This window comes from Sphaeramia orbicularis, chromosome 19 (assembly GCF_902148855.1).
Source record: "Sphaeramia orbicularis chromosome 19, fSphaOr1.1, whole genome shotgun sequence".
In the NCBI taxonomy this organism is placed as follows: Eukaryota; Metazoa; Chordata; class Actinopteri; order Kurtiformes; family Apogonidae; genus Sphaeramia; species Sphaeramia orbicularis.
The window spans coordinates 14,670,862-14,689,812 of NC_043975.1; the positions used below are offsets into that span (position 1 = coordinate 14,670,862).

At 37.7% G+C, this 18,951-nt stretch overlaps 1 protein-coding gene across 3 annotated transcripts in view; it reads right to left on the bottom strand.

Annotated features, from left to right (window-relative positions):
- Positions 1–18,951, bottom strand: part of LOC115410097 (adenosine kinase-like) — a 247,018-nt gene that overhangs the window by 203,055 nt on the left and 25,012 nt on the right. For all 3 annotated transcript variants that reach the window (XM_030121542.1, XM_030121543.1, XM_030121544.1), the window contains one exon: positions 2,053–2,131. In XM_030121542.1, coding sequence (XP_029977402.1) covers positions 2,053–2,131 — 79 coding nt within the window. The remainder of the gene's footprint in view (positions 1–2,052; positions 2,132–18,951) is intronic.

Genomic DNA, 18,951 nt, shown 5'->3' on the forward strand with positions numbered 1-18,951 from the left:
AATTGCTCAGACTGTAATTGTCTCAAATGTGAAGGAGAAAAGTGATAATCTGGAGGCGGAGGAGTGAGTTGACAGGAGGTCACTGTTTTATCCAAACACATGTAAACAATACTGAGACTGTACTTCTGATGAGCACAACAAAATGATGTGACAATTAGAATCAGTTATTTAAAAATTATCTTCTTGATTAAGCGATTAATCATGTGGTTTGTAAATGTCACAAAGTCAACACTCATATTGATTCTCAAGCGGCTTGTTTTGTTCAACTAACAGACTATTAAGAAACACAAACTACAGCATCAACTAACATCCCTCCGTGCAGTAGGTTGAGAGAGTGAAGGACAGGTTTTCTTGCAGCAACAGGTGGGTGGGTGGGTTTCATCCAAATTTGAATTTTCAAGAATAGTTTCAATGAGTTTACTATTTGAGTTGAAAATTTGCAGAACATTGAGATGAGTCTTCCAGCAGGCTTTCTATGCTATGTTAGAATGGCTTGAAACTTGGTGACCAAGGCATTTTTTCCACAAAAAGTCCAAAGAGTCCATGGTAAAACTTCAGACAGTACCACAAAAGTAATGAAATATGTGTGGCAGGGCACCTTTAAGTGTTGATTCGGGTTGTGGGAGTTTATTCTTTATATGATTTATATGATGATATGATCTACTGCAGGTCTTACACTGATTTATACACCTGGATTTGATGTTTCAGGTGCAGTTTCATTACACAAGCAATAACAGACATGAGCAAAATGGGGTGTGACACCATCGTTTTCCAATCTCTACATTTTCGCTAAACACGTGGATCAACACAGACCAGAATTTATAAATCTACACTATGGGAAGTTTTTAAAAAATTTCAGTTATTGCAACATAAAACACTGTTTTTGTGTGGACGAGAGACCCAAACACAGAGAGAAATATCCATTTTGCAAAAAGTGTGGACTGGGCATTAATTCTGTAGCTTCATAAAATCAACAATAACTGACACAGTTTAATAAAAAAACACTGATCTAAAATCCCCAGTTGGAGGCCATTGTCATTCTGGAAAGCAAACCTCCATCATTTTATAAAAATTTCACTGTATCAAGCAAACATAATTTAACATACTGGGAAAATTGGGATGTAGCTCAAAGAATACAATCAAGTTTGCAGTTAATGTCTGTGACTGCGCGAGGTTTATGCAAACGCTTCTGATCTTGATAATTAAAGAGTGTTTGCATGGAGGTGCACAGCTCGGCGTCTCTTTTTAAAGGATGTTTACTGTCTCCAAAGCATGGAGATGGTGGCAGCCTGAGGGCCTGACTGCTTTCTTTTCCCTCTCTCTTTGTATCTGTCTTGTGATAAACACACACACAAACACCAGCTCTACACACTGTGCTGACACGCACAAACAAAAACCCACACACAAGAAAGAGTCTGCGTTTTCACAAACATCAGCCTCTCAATTAGCTTCTGCACTCATTTCTCCTTGGAAGGGAATTATTTTTCAGCTGGATGCTTTTTCTTTGTTTATTGTGAGCACACCAAAGCCTTATCAGCAGCTAATCACTGCATGTCAAATTCACAGACTTATTGCAGTCAGTTTTAAAAAAAAAAACCACACATTTAAAAAAAAAAAAAAAAAAAAGAAAGAAAAAAGAAACACTGAGTGAATAATCTTCTCAAGTTCAGATTGCCATTTCAGATTTGGACAATCACCAATTTCTTTTAAAATCTGTCTAACAGCCAGAGAGAAGATCAGCATTTGTTTGATATAATTTGTTGTGACACGTTAATTGCATCTGCTTGTAATTCTCTCTAATTGATGTTTGATATGTCTCAGGAAATTAGGCCAACTAGATAACACTGCAAATATTATGAATCCTCCCCGCCTTTCTCTTAGCGTGGCAGGTCTGATGAATTCACACCACCTAAAACTGCAATGTGTCAACGCGCTGTGCAGCTACGCTCTGTATTCCCAGGGCTGCAGAGCTGACAAATCTAAGGTTACAGGCGTACCACTGCATATTCACAACACATCCAGGCTCACTGCAGGGAGACAGAAAAGACTAACCTGAGCAATTTTCACTGAGTTCTGGGTGGAACCACCGGCATGGTACTCCACTTTGTTCCTCTGCACGAGTTCGTCAAACCTGAAACGAACAGAAAGTTAAAAGTTAGCGCCCAAACCGCAAACACGCAACATCTGTTTCCTAGCATAAATAAGCTCAAAACATGCCTGGTATTTTTATTTGAGTCCCTATTAGCTGCCACTGGGGTCCACGCACAACAAAACACATAAAACAAGGCATAAAAAGTCTAAATAAAAGCATGTTTAAGACAAGTAATAAAGGAAACATCATAACATGTCAAACTGCATCCCAGGGTGGAGGTTAATACATGTTAGGGTTAATGTCTAATCTGTTCTTAATCATCTTTAATACTGAAGTGGATGCTTGTGGCATATGTTACATATTGACTCATGCAGTATAATCCTCCCCCCACTGCGTTAACATTATTTACTCCATGATAGATGCCCCTTCGACTAGATGTATTGATTGTCTAAATCAGGGGTGTCAAAACATATGGCCCGGGGGCTACAACTGCCCTGCCGAAAGGGGTCCAATCTGGCCCATGGGAAAAATGAAACTTAAGATATTCAGTCATTCATTTCATTTAGTTCGAGCGAGCAACCATTTACAACACAAATGACCTGCATACAACAAAAACATTCAACAACAATACATGAAGGTAGAATACTTCAATACATTCATTGATGCTCGAAAAGGAGTGGGAAGAAGAAAACGTATTTAATCCCACTCTTCTTTTTTCATCAATAACTTAACATAGTTTCAAGTACTATTAACAATCAAGGGTCTCAAACACATTGTATTTCTGGGGCCACAGGATTTCATGTGGGTCAGACCAGTAAAATTTCATCATAATAACCAATAAACAATGTAAATTTCCAATTTTTCTCTTTGTTCCGAGTGTAAGAAAGTAAAATTACATGAAAATATTTACACTGACAAACTAGCCTATCCTCTGAAAAAAATGTGAATAGCCTGAGCAAATATGAATAACCTGAAATGTCTGAAGGGAAGTAAGTGCAATTTTAACACTATACCTGTTACTAAATATCTTGTGTCTTCATAGATCCACTAGTCACTTTTCCATTCACCCTAAAATTGTGTGAATAGAACTTAAAAAATTTACCTAATGGAAAAACGGCACTTTGGCCAAAACTTTTGTTTTTCGATTAAAAGTTTTTGCGCTGGCAAGAGGTAGTTTTTCGGGTGTAGTGCAATTGGTATATTATGCAAAACTGTAATTGAAAGACCTTTTTCCACAACTAGAGTCACATGATTTTAAAAAAAAAAACGGATGTTGACAGACGTTACAGCAAGTGAAGAAGTAGAGTTTTAAAAGAAACATGGCGCGGTATGTGTGTACACACCAGAAAACCGATGGAGGGGTAATATATAATAATAATGAATATATTTGTAAATCAACATGATATTTATGTTCGTGGCCATGTTTATGGAATGACTTCTTGTATCATCTCACAATAATAAATAAATAAATCATCGCATTTGTGATTTAATGGAAAAACTGACCTTACGCACTTGTGTCTTTTTGACATTTAGTAAATATCAGTAAGGTTTTGCACAGATGTCCAATGGAAAAGCGACTACTGTGATCTGTCAGTTGTAATGCCCATGTATAATGATAATCTGAGGCATAATATTGTTAAAATTGCACTTATTTTTCATATGAAATTTCAGGTTGTTCATGGTTATTCATGTTATTCACATTCTTTTAAAAATAGTTTGAAGATGTAAACATTTCCATACTGTAATTTTATTGTTTTCACTCTAAAACACAACTTTGGAGTTGTTATTATTTATAGGTTATTATGTTATTATTTTCCGGGTCCGGTCCACCTGTCATATTGAGCTGTATGTGGCCCCTGAACTGGAATGAGTTTGACACCCCTGATCTAGAGGCTTTCCATATCAACTGTAAAAATCCAGTGATTAGAGTCAAGATATGGGAACCAGTAAAAGCTGCTGAACTTGATCTAACGTCCATTAGTCCATTTTTGGTCAGTACTAACCACTCCAGACCAGGAACATCCAACAAGACCTATAGATTTGGAGATGCTCTGACCCAGTTATTTGGCTATCCCTTTTTGACTATTGTTAAAGTCAGTAACATCCTTACATTTGCTGCTTCTAATAGATTCATATCGAAGTCTAAATGTTCACTTGCTGCCTAAAAGAACCTGTGGACCTCAGATAATCAGTAATAATTGTGGAGGTTGTGTATGAGGTCTTAATCCCATGTGAACTGGCTATATCTGTAATTTGTAAAGTCTAAAATTTTAGCAAATACAATATTAGTTCCATGCAAATTGGCATCTCTGTAACTTGGTGGGATATGCAACATTTTTTGTCTCCGTCATAGATTTATTCAGCTGATTTCCTGGTCACAGATGATGGAGGATATGCTGGTAGAAACTGTGTTTTAGGAGGAAATTTAACAGGCTCATGTCATGATAACATGGATGTTTACTTAAAGAGAAAACTTAAACTTAAACTTCTTTTACTAGACCAGCCTCTGAAAAGGTGGATGGATGAGAACCATGACAGCTACAGTAAGCTTATCTGTAAGTGGGGATCTTTACATCAGAACAGGGGAATAATGTCCATAAATTAGATTCAAAAACAGATGTAACGTGAATGCATGGAATTAAAATCCAGATGACTAGATTTTAGTTTCATTTTTTAAGTTCATTCTAATAGTTTATTGTACTTTGAGCAATCTTGAAGTAAGTTTTACAATGTTTTAGTCTTATACATCCAGACATATCTCTACACTTCTTAGATCTGTGCAGTACTTGGGAAATATCTTGCTGAACAAATTATTAATGTGGAGTAGAGGATGAAAACTCTATGGTTTGTTTGGCTAGGTTGTGTGTCTTTGAATAAACCACACTTGTCTTGGGTGGCAGTAAATGTAAAATGCAACAGTGTTTTTGCAAAATGTTGTCCTTTTGGTTGAAAATCTGCATGTAGGAAGATAAGTACATGCTGCATAAAAAGACACAAAGAACAAATGATCAAAAAGAGGACGACTTGATGAAATCTAGGTGGATAGACAGATCACAGTTTTTGATACTGGAATTTTAGGTACATATTTCAGCTCCACTTTTAGGCTCGAACTTACTATGATTTGTTATCACAAAACTTGAAGGCCCAGAGCTTTGAAAATAGACCCAAATATACAACTGCAAAAATGAGCAGCCTGGTCTCGAAAGAAATGCAATGAGTTGTGTTAATGGTCCGATGCACGATTTTAGTTAAAATTGCAAAATAAAAGCAGAATTTGTCCATCTGAACTGAATAGCGCCATTTTTAAATTGCTACCAATCCCACACGTTTGAACCTACAATTATGCCACCTATACAAAAATTGTGTGGCCCAGCACAGATATTATCCCAATGGTTCCCAACCTTTTTTGGCTCATGACCCCATTTTAACATCACAAATTTCTGGCGACCCCAGACATTCTAACCTGAGACATTTTTTTGCTAAAATTAATTTGTTTTTGATCATGTAATAGTTTGCTATACTATGTTGCAAATAAATGTTAATTTTAGACAAAATTTAATCTTTATAATGTATATTATTATGGATGGAGGCAGAAAAGCTAGGTGTAGATTATTGCACAAAGTGAGAATTTGATTTTCCTTGGTCAGGATATGTACAGTCAGTTCATCTTGGATTTACAAGGCTGTAAATTAATACTGAACAAACAATAACTCAATCTATGAATTATGAAAGAGCTGCAGCATCTTAAACCGGCCACAATAGAACATTTGAAAGATAAACAGTACCACAGTGCTTCAGTTTCAGCTTCAGAGTTTGTCATGTCTTTCATGTATTGTTCTTGTTTCTCTCAAGTCACCATATATTTCTTATCAGTAAATTGTCATATTTATTTTTATCAATTACTGGAAATTTCAGGCGACTCCATTTGAATTCCAGGTAACCCCAGGTGGGGTCCTGACCCCAAGGTTGAAAAACACTGGATTATACATTATAACCAGTCAGTGATATAGTAACATTAAGTTGCTTAAATAACTGTTCATTTTTGTATCTGAACATGTGAAACAGACTGGATTCTGGGCACTGGTGCCGCCTACAGGCAGATTCTTTCAAGGTTTGGGTCAAGTTTTCACACATCAAATAGATTTCCTTTCTTTGTAACATATTATTTACAAGTCCTGCTTTAAGAATTTAATATAAAGCGTTTCTTAAAACCTCAAACATTCTTTTTGCCTGAAGTCTCGAGTGCATTAAATCACCAGCATAATAAACCTGAAAGCAGCCCACATTTTTTGAACATGGCTCAGCTGTGAGCATCCAGGTGAAAGTTGTTTATATAAACTGCTTAAAAGGGTGGTGGTGGTGGGGGGCAGGGGGGGTGAGCGAATGCTGGAGTTTGTTAAATGGGATACTTGACCACAAATGTTGCTGGAGCCGAAAAGAAGTACTCAGGGTCTAAATGTCAGCTTGATAAAAGCAAAACAGGAACGTTGTCCACACATGGTTGCAGTTAGCCATACAGTATTAAACCAAGATGAGCAGTGAAAGTTATTTAAAAGAAACTTGAACTGCAAAGAAAAAGACTCTTCATCCTCTGCTTTGGAGTTATTTTGTGTTTCATAGGTGATGTTTTTCAGCGTTTACAGTTTCCTTACGTACAAACACATAACATGTTTCCGAGAGAGATCTGATTAAATGTTTGAGCCATATTGTAAAGTTTAGAAATGACAGTAACAGACTAAACACAGCGAGTCAAGAAAACAGACACGACGTTGGGGAGTAAACATTTGCTGAGTTTTCAAACACAAACCACAGGAACACCCTCAGGTTTACAGTAAAATCCTGAAGGCACTTCTATCATTTTTTCTGTTTTTCCATCGCAGAGCCATTGCAAACATCAATAGCTTCAATACTAAGGCGTAACGTGATGCAAAGCCTACAAGATAGAGTCTTTATCTGGGGAGCTGAGGACATGAATAATGTGTATTCGCCACATCGTTCACACAAACAGCATCCCAGGGGGCTGGCTATATAAACGTGTCCACCCCGCTAAGGAAATTGACCTAACTGCAGTCGAGATGATACGCCACATTAGGAGGTCCGCTGCTTTTTTTTTCCCCCCTCCATTCTAAACACAAGACTGTCCATTTGTGAGTGTATTTACATCAGGGGAAAAAATTCCAATGACATGGTAAATAGTTCAAGGTGCACCAGACCATTCCCACGGGCGTTAAGTGTAATTCCACCTTAATTTAACTGAGGAGTTGTTGTGAAAACGCCTCGGTGTAATCCCGAGGGGAGCAGGTTATGTAAAGTCTGCTATGCCTCGCCTTTTTAGGATTAAAACAACATTTTCAGGAGGGTCAAAGATGGCTCGTGTTGTTTGAGCTTGAATTTTGAAGGGATTAACTTTAGTGTAATTCAGACTAGAACAGGACAAGTACACGGAAATATGAAATTATACTGCGCCTGGTCCATGGATGTAATACTATGAAACCTGACAAGAAAAATAATGATAATCACAATGAGTTTGTACAGAAATATACTGTAAACGTGAACGCTTTGTATGAATGTTAGGTAGTAGTGTGTGGGTCTATATATGGATGTAGTATTGCACTGTCACCCAAACTGGAATTAAATACTTTGACCTCTTCTTATGGAATGATTGTGACAATGTGATTTAGTCTGAAGTGTAACTGGGACTAAATATGAATATAAATAAAAAGAAGAATGTGTTTGAAAACAATATAATTCCAACTTTATGGGCAATAGTGTGTATAAACTATACTATATTATAGTTCTATGTATTATGGATAGTAACACATATATGTAAGGAATTCATTTCTTATTTTTGCTTGATGATGAATTTATATATTTAGTATAGAAATTAACATCAGTAATTTAAACTATTTAAAACTAGGAGTTAGAAATGAATTAAATTTAGCATCATGTCTGAGGAAAGTAGGAAAATTAATTTAATTAGAGTACATGTTTAAACCAATAAGGACGTCAGATAAAATAGTAATGATCTCTTCTGTTTCCACTTATGGGTAAGATTTTTCCCCTTTTTTATATTATATTTATATTTAATAAAATGCTTATATGGCTTACTAACAATATAATGTGTTAATAACATAATGTAAGTTCACACATTTATTGGTGGATTATATGCACGTTTCAGAAATGTCTGTTTTAGACAATAATAAGGTGTTTGTAATAAGCATTACTTATAATGCACTATTATTAAAAGCCTCTTTATGTTAGTATGTGGTATGTTAGAGCTTAAGGACATTAATAAATACAATATAGTAGAATAAATGCAAATGTTTAATGAGGTAAAGTACATTCTGTTTCATATTTAATTCATTATAATGTTTACGATGCAACAGTTAACACATAATAATGTAAATAAGAATGTTAAACAGGCCTCATTACATTAAGTCATGCTTATTAAAAGGACCTTCATCTATAGTGTTTCCTATAAATGTGTTGCATGTACAGCTGTAAACGTATATTTTCACTACAGAGGGGTAAGCTGCATGCAAAGTGCAACATGGCTTACCAACATGTGTCAGCCAGAGGTGTTCAAAACTCCACCACAACCTGGTTTAACTAGGCATGGCTGAATTTTGAGCTAGTGTGAAAGTAACCTTTACTGCTTCAAAGAAAGTCTGCATATCATGTCTCAAGGCGAGGGGTCTACCCAGGGCAGAGTGTTCCTAATAAAGAAAAAAAAACTTTCCATGCAAGTGGAAAATATGCTAACCGGGAAAAAAAAAATCCCTTCCTGAGACACCTGTTATGACTCCTTGACAAAGGAAGAATTTGAGCACTGTGGGTGTTTATAACATGAAGGCAGCCGAGGGACTCCAGAACCCATTTCAAATAGACACACAGCTTCTGAGGATTTCAGCTTTTTTTTTCTTCCTAGAAGTATTTGCTCCACCTTTCAGTGCAGACAGCATGAGGCCCTGCTCTTGGACGCCTCGAAAATCCCATCCGAAAAGGAGCAGCTGCCTCGAGACCTTTACACCCTCAAACATCATGTGATCCCATAGTAGTGACACCGTAAACGGCCCCCTTGGCCATTTAGGGAGAGAAAATCCCTTTCCATCTAGTGCAGCCTGAGCTCACTCACAGATGGGAGGGAATGCAGGAAAAGAAATTGTTTTGAACAAAATGTCCTCAGTGGCTAACCCTCTGCTTTTAAAACCTGCTGCTGTTGTTCAACTAGGAAGACATTCCAGCTATGCGATGCATGCCACTAATGTATGGAGAATGTGGGTTATATAACTTTAAACAACGCTGCCCCTCACACTCTGTAAATGCCATGCGTAACCAAAGACACTGTGCTATTTTTCAATTTCATACCTCCAAATTTTTGTCTAATAGAGGCACTTATGTATTCTGCTTAAGTCCAATCATATTCATATTAAGGGAACGGAGTCTCTCCATGCAGTATTTGTCTTCAGAGGGGAGTCTTCCTCCATACCTCCACATCTCCCCGACTTAACACGTTGAAACTGTTGGTGCAGATCACACAAGTCAGGAACATCATGTTGTTTACATTCCTGTGGAAGGAGCCCCCACCGTCGCTTCCCATCAAGGGAAATATGAGAGCTTCAGAGTAACAGTTTGGCCTGAATGCTTTCAATTCCCTCACACTGAATAACATGGTGTTACAACACAATACAATAACATACTACAGCTTTGGAAATAATTATTAAACCACCATTGATTTTACACAGAGATTCCACAAAAGCTTTTCAACTTGACCTTGTACTTTTCCCTTTTAAGTGAAGTATAACTAATGGCGACTTTTCACTACTTTGTCATAGCAGTCTATTAGTTACAACTGACAAAAGTCTTACTGTGAATATCAAAATATGTCAAATTAGTACCTTTTAGTGAAGCAATAAAATACTGAAATTACAGAAAAATTATACTTCAGTAATAATTGTTGCATATCATTGGTTATCAACAAGAAAATTATGACAATATATTAAAGATTACATTGCAAAAGGACATAAGGTTAAGCCACATCAATAATAATCAGACCTCCATTTTATACAAATGTTTTTTTATAGAAAAAAGGTATACTGAAACACTGAAACATTGATATAAGCTACTTACGTAGGAACAGACATTGGCAGCTGTTATGAATAATCTAATGTCCTTAAAGAATTTCACACACATTGATATTGAAATAATAGACACATTCATAAGTATAAATCTGAACAGACTCTAAAAGGAAATTTCCATTATTGCAGTAAAATAAATCAGCTTAACACACTCATATTGTTGGGGCACATCACACAAGTCAGCAAGATTGCAATGATTACATGATACATTTTCATATAAATGATGATTTGTGGCAAAATCTACAGAGTAATAAAAACCAGCTGCAGATAGAACAAATGTCATTTCTTATAGATTATTAGACACACTTGTTAAAGTTCTCTGAACTAACGATTACATTCATTGTTGATTGATTATCTATTATTTGTTTGGTCAAATAAACGTCAGAAAACGATGACAAAGTGTTTTCCAAAAACCAAGATGGCCTCCTCAAATGTAATGTCAAAGATATTCAGTTTACTGTCACAGAGGAGGATGGGACCAGAAAATATTTACACTTAATCTAACTTTTTTCTTTAACAAAAGTAGACTATTCAAATACTTGTTGATACTCCACTCTAAACATTTGCAAATACTATAGTGTATGACTTTAGTCGCAGTATTTTAAACACATACCTCCTATTTTGAGTCTAACTGATGCACTTATTTGTTATGTTTAAATCAAGTTATATTCCAACTGCTGAACTGAGCTATTCAAAGTAATATATATTTCCTTGTAGTTGTCTTCAACGATTAATACCTCCATGTTTCATCAATTTAAAACCTTCAGATTGTTGGGGCAGATCACACATGTTGGGAATACTGTGATGTTGACATTGCATTTTTTCATAAAAATTATGATTTGTGGCAAAAAGTTGCATATTTTTACTATATTAGAAGCTGAATCGGGCTAATAAGCGAGCCAAAGATACAACAGCAACTGATATAAACAAATTCATTTGTTGGAGATTTGCTGAATAAAAACCCATGATGGCATCCTTAAATGTCAAGTTTGGTCCAAATATCCAAAGATGTTCCATTTACTGTCACTACATTCACATCTAAGAAGCTGGAATCAGACTTTTTATCTCACATAGACTATTAGAATACTTGTTGATTAGCCCTACTCTCAACATTTGCCAACAGCTGCCAGGTAACTGATTTCATATGATAACAAGGAAAATCACTGTATTTCATTCACAGTCTAATCGAGGCACTTATTTATTCTGCTTAATCAAATCATATTCATACTGCTGAACTGAGCTACTCAATGTAATATCTGTATTCTAAGGGGAGTCTTCCTCGATAACTACCTCCACATCTCCTCGACTTAACACGTTCAGATTGTTGGGGCAGATCACACGAGTCGGGAACATCGTGTTGTTTACATTCCTGTGGATGGAGCTCCCACCGTCGCTTCCCATCAAGGGAAATATGAGAGCTTCCAAAGTACTTGGCCCCAAGTGACTCATGAGTTCCTCCCCAAAAAAACAAGACGAGTGGATTATTTACATGAGGCAATAATTCAAGATTTGCTCCTCTAAGTCTCTTACATAGAGGGCAAGGCGAGCCCATTTAACCAATCCCTCTTCATTCACCTTTGATGTTAGCCTATCTCGATAAGACCGGATGAGTGCCCTAAAATCCCCGTCGAGTGATTTCACAGGAAGAACAAGTCTGTGTTAATCAATGGCTAGATTGGATCTGGATCCTCGGGAGTGGTCCGCCTGAAAAGTCCTCCCGAGTGTTTGAGTGCACACCGGGGTAATTCATCGCTAATGATCACCCACTCTCCACCACCGCCGTTCGTCCTTATTTAATTGCCTCGTTCGCGTTTAAACAGCTTACAAATCACAAGGACAGGCAGGGAAACATGATCAAACAGCCCCTATCGCTAATCAGGGGAGGGCAAGGGAAGCAGTGAGAGGACCAGGGGCTTCTTTGCTGTTCTCCTTGGGGATTAGGAAGGCAGGGTTGTACAGGAACAGTAAATTATCTCTGCTTCAGCTACAGCAGGCAGGTACATTTAAACAGGCTGATCCATCTCTCTCTTTCTCTGGCAGAAGCAGAAATGTTGGGAGGGGGAGGTTGGGGATGGGATGGGGTGGGGTGGGCGGTGCAGCTAAAAGGCTTCGGTAATCCCAGTTTCAACAGAGGCATCTGGAGTGGAGACAAGTTCCACCATTGATTAGATCCCCCAATCAGTGTGTGCATCCTACACCGGGCTTCCTTGGTAGTCTGGAGGCAGTACAAGGCCTGATGCACAGTAATTGTTTCCATAGGTCAGGCGGAGGAAAAACAGCTCGGGGACGCGATGAAAGGGAGATGGAAAGGGTGAGGAATATTGTTGTTTTTCCCCCCAATTAAATTGTTTGTCAAACCCTTCACAAAGGGTTACGCAGTTTATCTGTTTAAAATCAATACGCTCGTCTCGGTGTGAAAGCTTGTCCCGACACAAGACAGGCCCATTAATTATTCCGTTCTGCGTGCTATCGCCAGTGCTGCTCAAGGTTGAGCCTTATCTTTTCTTATTTCAAATCAATAATTATCTTCTCCTGTGCTCGCTCTCCCCCTTAGAAATAGATGTGCTTTTCATTCAATGCCTGTAGAGTGTCTCCGTCTCCCTCTCTGCCTCTCTCTCTCTGTAACAACCAGCAAGGAACGCCGAATGAATAGGACATTCTTATCGGAGGAACATTAGGGCAGGATGGAAATAGATGGCGAAGAATGAGGTGCATAAAAGTACTGAAGGCAAATGAGTCATGATTCAAACAGTCAGCGAGGCCTTGTTCCCGTCCTCTGACATATTCTAATAGACTACAGTAAGCGATGAATGTTGATTTGCACAAAAGCATTACGATATCACCGACGCTCAGGTATCTCAATCCATTTTGGAACAATCCATGTTCAACCAAAGGGTTGGGGGGAGGGGTTATACCTGTGACGGTGTTATGTAATCACATTACAAAGGAAATGGTGGAGGAAAAAATGGATTTAAACCACGGTTACTTATGAAAATGTAATGGTTAAATCTGGATATTATGTGTAAAAAAAATTTTTTAAATCAGAAAAGCACATCAACATTACTGTCCAGAAAGAAAACTTTTCAATTTTACATGACAAAAAACTAGTCATTTATTCATGGTTTTGTTATTGTGGTTTTTGATTGGTTCTCATTTGTGTTCCTGACACTTCTCATCTGTCATTTTTAAGTCAAATCAATCCAATGTGACCAACCACATCTAGGTGACTGGACAAGTTGTTAGATAAAAACACCGCACCATATCAAACTATTAATGTGCATTCAAGACATACTTAAGATCTGTATTTGCTTTGCTATATTGGCCTCTGTATGTCTTCTACCATGGCAATTTGACAGCAGATAACCCATTTTTCTGATGTGGGTTTGTTGCCATTGAGACACTTTTGTAAACACCTAACATGGCTGCTGCTAATGTGGGATGGTCTACAATCCACAATTACATCAGTATTAAAGAAACTGGACTCAAAGCTATGTTGGTAATACTTCCAAAAGATTATAGTAAAGGTTTCATTTACAAGCTGTTGCTCTGAATGGCTCATATTGTTACTCAACTGGCATTTCGGTTTGTGCCTGTTGACAACAACCCTCGAGAGCAGAGGTGGGAGTAAGTCACACAAGTGCAAGCAGCAATTAAGTCTCAAGTCTTGACATTTAAGTTTCAAGCAAGTACTAAGTTTCTGTGGTGAAAATCAAGCCAAGTCAAGTCAAGTTCCTGCTAATAAACAAAGTCACTCTTCAGCTAAAGTTCATATGATTCAAATCATACGAACTTCTGAAGATCTAACCTTCATTAAAAAGGTGAGTGATCAATTACAATGAAAAACAACAGGAAGTGGTGCTCACTCTAAAGTGAAAATAGACGTCAAACACAAACAAATATAGGATCAGAGCTAAAATAAACTGAATACTAGCCTCAAACATTGACATTACTGGTAGTAGTGGAATACACTCTTTATTCCATTCATATCTCTTATTCAATTGGATACTGCTTTATGATGATTGATATGCCATACATTGCATTAAAGATCAGCCAATCATGTTTCAAAACTCAACTGGCCTCTCAATATCTTTCTAAGAAGGATGACTTAAGATGACTCCAGTCAAAGTAACACTGGGTCATGGCAATACCAAGTGCAATGCCCCATTCACACAATTATGGATGTGGATATTTTGCAAAATTGATACTGTTTTTCTAAGTTCAGGCCTCTCGTCCAAACAAAAAACAACATTTTAAGTCGCAAAACAGAAATTTTTAAAACTTTCCAGATGGGGGATTTTCCAAACATTGGTTTGTGTGTAACCATGTGTTCAAAGAAAACCGACAGTTTGGAAAACGATGGTGTCACATCCAGTTTTACTCATGTCTATTATTGCTTTGAGTAATGAAGCTGCTCCTGAAACAACAAATCCAGGTGTATAAAACAGTGTATGACCTGTAGTAGATCAAGGTCATGCACAGACACCTTTGGGAACCAGACCAGACCGGCGTTATAGACAAATCCACATCATGTAAAGTATACACTTCCACAACCATAACCAACACTCAAGATAACGCAAGGTTACCACTGAACTGGTTGTTTCTGCTTCACTTTCATGACAGATCAAAGCATCTGCATCTGCTATGTCCACAATTATCCACAGTGTCCACAGGTTAAACAACACTAAATGTGGTTTGTTTGAGCATTTTTACCTGTTTGGAGTCCTATTTGTACTGTTATGTGTTATGAGTATTATGTACAATGTAGGTCATGCAGGCAGAGTTTGTTTTTTTTTTTTTAAACAAAGGAAGAAAATATCTGTTTAGTAAAATATCCATGTTATTGTGGACAGGACATAAATCAAGTCTTCAGTGTTAGTCAGTAACCCTCAAGTCATCCAAACTGTGACTTAAGTCTGACTTAAGTCCAGTCATGTGACTCAAGTCCCCACCTCTGCTTCAAAGGCTGTCATTTTAGAACTGCCCCTGTATTTACAAGTTACATGTTTTCAGAACTTTTCAGCTTCATTAGCGAATCTTTGGTGAGAAAACTGATAAAATCAATCAAACCTGTTTTGCAGAGCAACTAGTGATCAGTATCTGGTTACAAGTAACCTTTGCGACACTGTTCTGCCCCAACACGCTCGCCAAATCCCACTGTGCACAAAACCTCCAGCCACAATGAGCCTTTTTGCATTATAGACTGGATGCACAATTAATGACTGCACAATTACATGGTCATAATGGGTGAGTAATTGCATTAGAATAGAGAAACAACAAACATGCATCCCTTTAATAACCATCCGATCCAGCAGCAGCAGCAGCAGCAGCAGCATTAACCGAACACTGCTGTTGTACTTAATTAGGCTGCACTCAAGGATTATGCAGCGGGGGCAAAATCTGGTCATGGAGGGATGAGTTCATATTATTTCCTCTAAAATGTCACAGGTTTTTGGCTTGGCGCTGCAGAGGGTGGCGTTGTTTGTCACACTGAGCGGTGAGCATGGATGTGGGAGAGGGAAAAAAAGAGAGAGAGAAAGGGACACAGCGAGTGGGAAGTGTGTAAGTAAGGATGGGGCTTGTGCTGTTCTCTGGAGGATTGAGATTTGAAGCCGGAGCACAAAGCCTTTGAGACGTCCCCCTTATCTTGGAGGTTGATACCAGGATCTGGGTGATTCCAAGCGCTCCGTGTGAATAATTCCACCAGCACCCCTGCTGTGAGGACCATATGGCCCAGTGTGAACTTTACACGCACCAGTCAGGCCTCCTATCTCTTCCCCCGCACAGGCTAGGTGTAGAGAAATGATCAGCGCTGATAGTCCACTAACTAGCCTGCCTGCATGCATAAAGGCCGTGGCCATCAGCGGCTCTTCCTGTGTGGGGATCAAAGATGACTAAAAATAGCCCCGAGCGTGCTTTTCTGAACCGAACGCAGTGTATGTTCCGGCTGCGACGCCCACATTTTAATTATAAAACGCTCTTAAAAAGGGGGGGAAGAGGGGAGGGGGAGGAGGAGGAGGGGGAGGAGGAGGAGGAGGGGGGCGGACGCCCACATGCACAGAGATGTGGATTATGTTTGTTACACCTAGTTTGACTTGTGATGTTTCCTTCTGGCACCACCTGCTGGCAGTTACCGTCAATAAAAGCCAAAAGATGAGCCTTAATTATGATTGCATCAGCCGACTCTTATGATGCAGCATGTATGCTTTAAACACGGACAAACCACCCTAACCAGTGCTCATACATATGGTATTACTGTATATTAAAGTATGCATATCAACCATTAACCAGGTGCTCATTAGAACACATATTAGTAGCATTATTCACTCATTAATAAAGCACTTAATTAATTCTTTATTGTGTTTGAGCATATTATGCAACTACTAGGCTATTAATGACAGGTTGCAGTAAAAAACACATAATTACAAAAATTAATAGTGTCTAAATAACACCAAGAATACTTAGGTAATGTGTGATGAATACTTGACAGCTCTGATACGATTACAATAGAACAAAAACATTTTCAGTTACTGGAACTGCTTCACCAAAAAAATACAAAACAAAACTCTACTGTGTGTTTAAAAAACAAATTAAAACAACATATAATTATAGAGAACACACTTTCATTTCGTCTTTGTCCAATTTTTCCATTAAAAAAATAGCAATTGGTTGTATATGACATATAGTTTCCAAAAACTAAACTATATCTAAGTATTTGCAAAAAATGAAAACTAAATCGGGAAAATCTAAGTCAAATTAAAGTCATTTTGTCATTTGACTTCATCTTCTTTCTGTGGTTGTCACATATTGATGGTGTAACCAAATAAAACACCTCTTAAATGACTGGTGGTTTACGTGTCACTTGTAGCCTCATGGGATACAGTGAGCCATGGAGGAAGTTCGGCTAATGCTGTTAGCTGCTGAGCTAACACTAACAGTGCTACATCTGTTAGAACCAAGCTAAAGCAGAGACAAGCTATGCAACTGTTAAGCTAGTTATGCTAACCTGTCTGATGCACTCTGTTGAACATGGGTTAGTTTGCAAATCAGTTCTAACTTAGGACAGAGTTAACACATTAACATATTCCATATTAATAATTCCAAAATAGGCATAACTTCCAACATAAATCTGACACTTACACCTTAGAAAGTGTCATAAAACATAAATTTTCTTTTCGATGAATGCAGACACATAATTATCCTCCTGCAATGGTATGTAAACTTAAAGCTAACATAGCATTATTTGGCTAGCAAACCAGGAAATAGCAAACAAATTTATAAGGCTAACAATTAATAATACTAATTTGTAACAGGTAAACAGTGTTAAAATATAATTTGCCTGATAATAGTGCCGTTATACATGTGTAATGATTTTGATTTTTATCCATTAGCCTCCTCACAATATGTAGCAAAGTGTTTAAGACAATAGGAAAGATAACGCAGGAACAAACACTGTATTAAGAACAGCTATTTCAATGAACAGTCATGTAAAGTCAAAGTGTCATTTTCTGCTACATTATCTTGGTTATTTTGGACTTGACACTGAGTCATTAAGATGAACCTAGCACCTCTGTTGTAATGAAAACCACCACAGCTTTAGTGTTAAACCACATCATTTAACATGCACTTTAAACCCAAACTTAACACAGCAGAGAACCACTGATGTCTGTAATAACAAAGCAAGAGGCATTCAGCAAATTACTTTAAAGAAAAAATAAAAGCAGATGTTACCAGTTATTTTGAGATGTTAAATTGTCAAATAAGCATTTCATAAAATAGTGCTATTTGATATTATTGGTTTTTTTAATAGGGATGATGCTAACATCTGTTTAAAAGTAATAAAAGACACAAACGTTTCAGATTACAACAAAAGTGGTTAAAGACTAAAGGCGATAGAGCCTTTCTGTGGCAGGTCCATGGATTTGGAACAATGTTTTTAAAGATGCACCTATTTGCACTGGCGTTTAATACAAGTGTGTGACTTTTATTTGTGTTAACTTCTGGTTGTGTTTTGATATGGTACTTATCCTGTTATTGTGTATCTGTTTTTATCAGTTTTAGTACATCTTATCTTACATATATTTTAACTATTTTAACTTAGTTACACATAACATCTTACAAATAACAGTAGAGAAAAACACTAAAAACACTAAAGACAAACCAATTAAAACTGTGTTTTAGATATATTTTGGGTTTTTTGTGTTGATCTGTGTGGATATTAATGCTTAACTTGTGCATTATAAAGTATGTTTTTGATATGTCAGTTTCCATTTCCCTGTGGATCCAGGATGACTAGCTGTACTGCAGGGATCCCATCAAATAAGCTAAACAAAATGGTACCATAACCTGCTTCTTCAGAAGACAACAGAGGGAACAATATGTGAGGGCGTCTTCTTTTTCAATTATTGGAGAAGTTTTCCTTTTTTATTATTCAAAAGGTCTAGATCCACATTTCTTACAGTCGAGTACAGCCCTCATCAGATTTATGCAAGCGCCCCAAATCGTCGGATTCATGCATATCAATAAAACATCAAGAGCAGCGCGGTTGGCGGCTGAGCGTGTTTCTGATGTCTCAATTACCAGTCGAGTGCTATTAATCTCTGCTCTCTCTCTCTTTTTGGCTGATGGATGCCGGCCCGCGACCTTTGGCCCCGGAGGAGTAGGGGAGCCGGATGTTTGGGCCCCCCAGCGGGCCTGTGGAGGTGAATTTAAGTACTGTAGTAC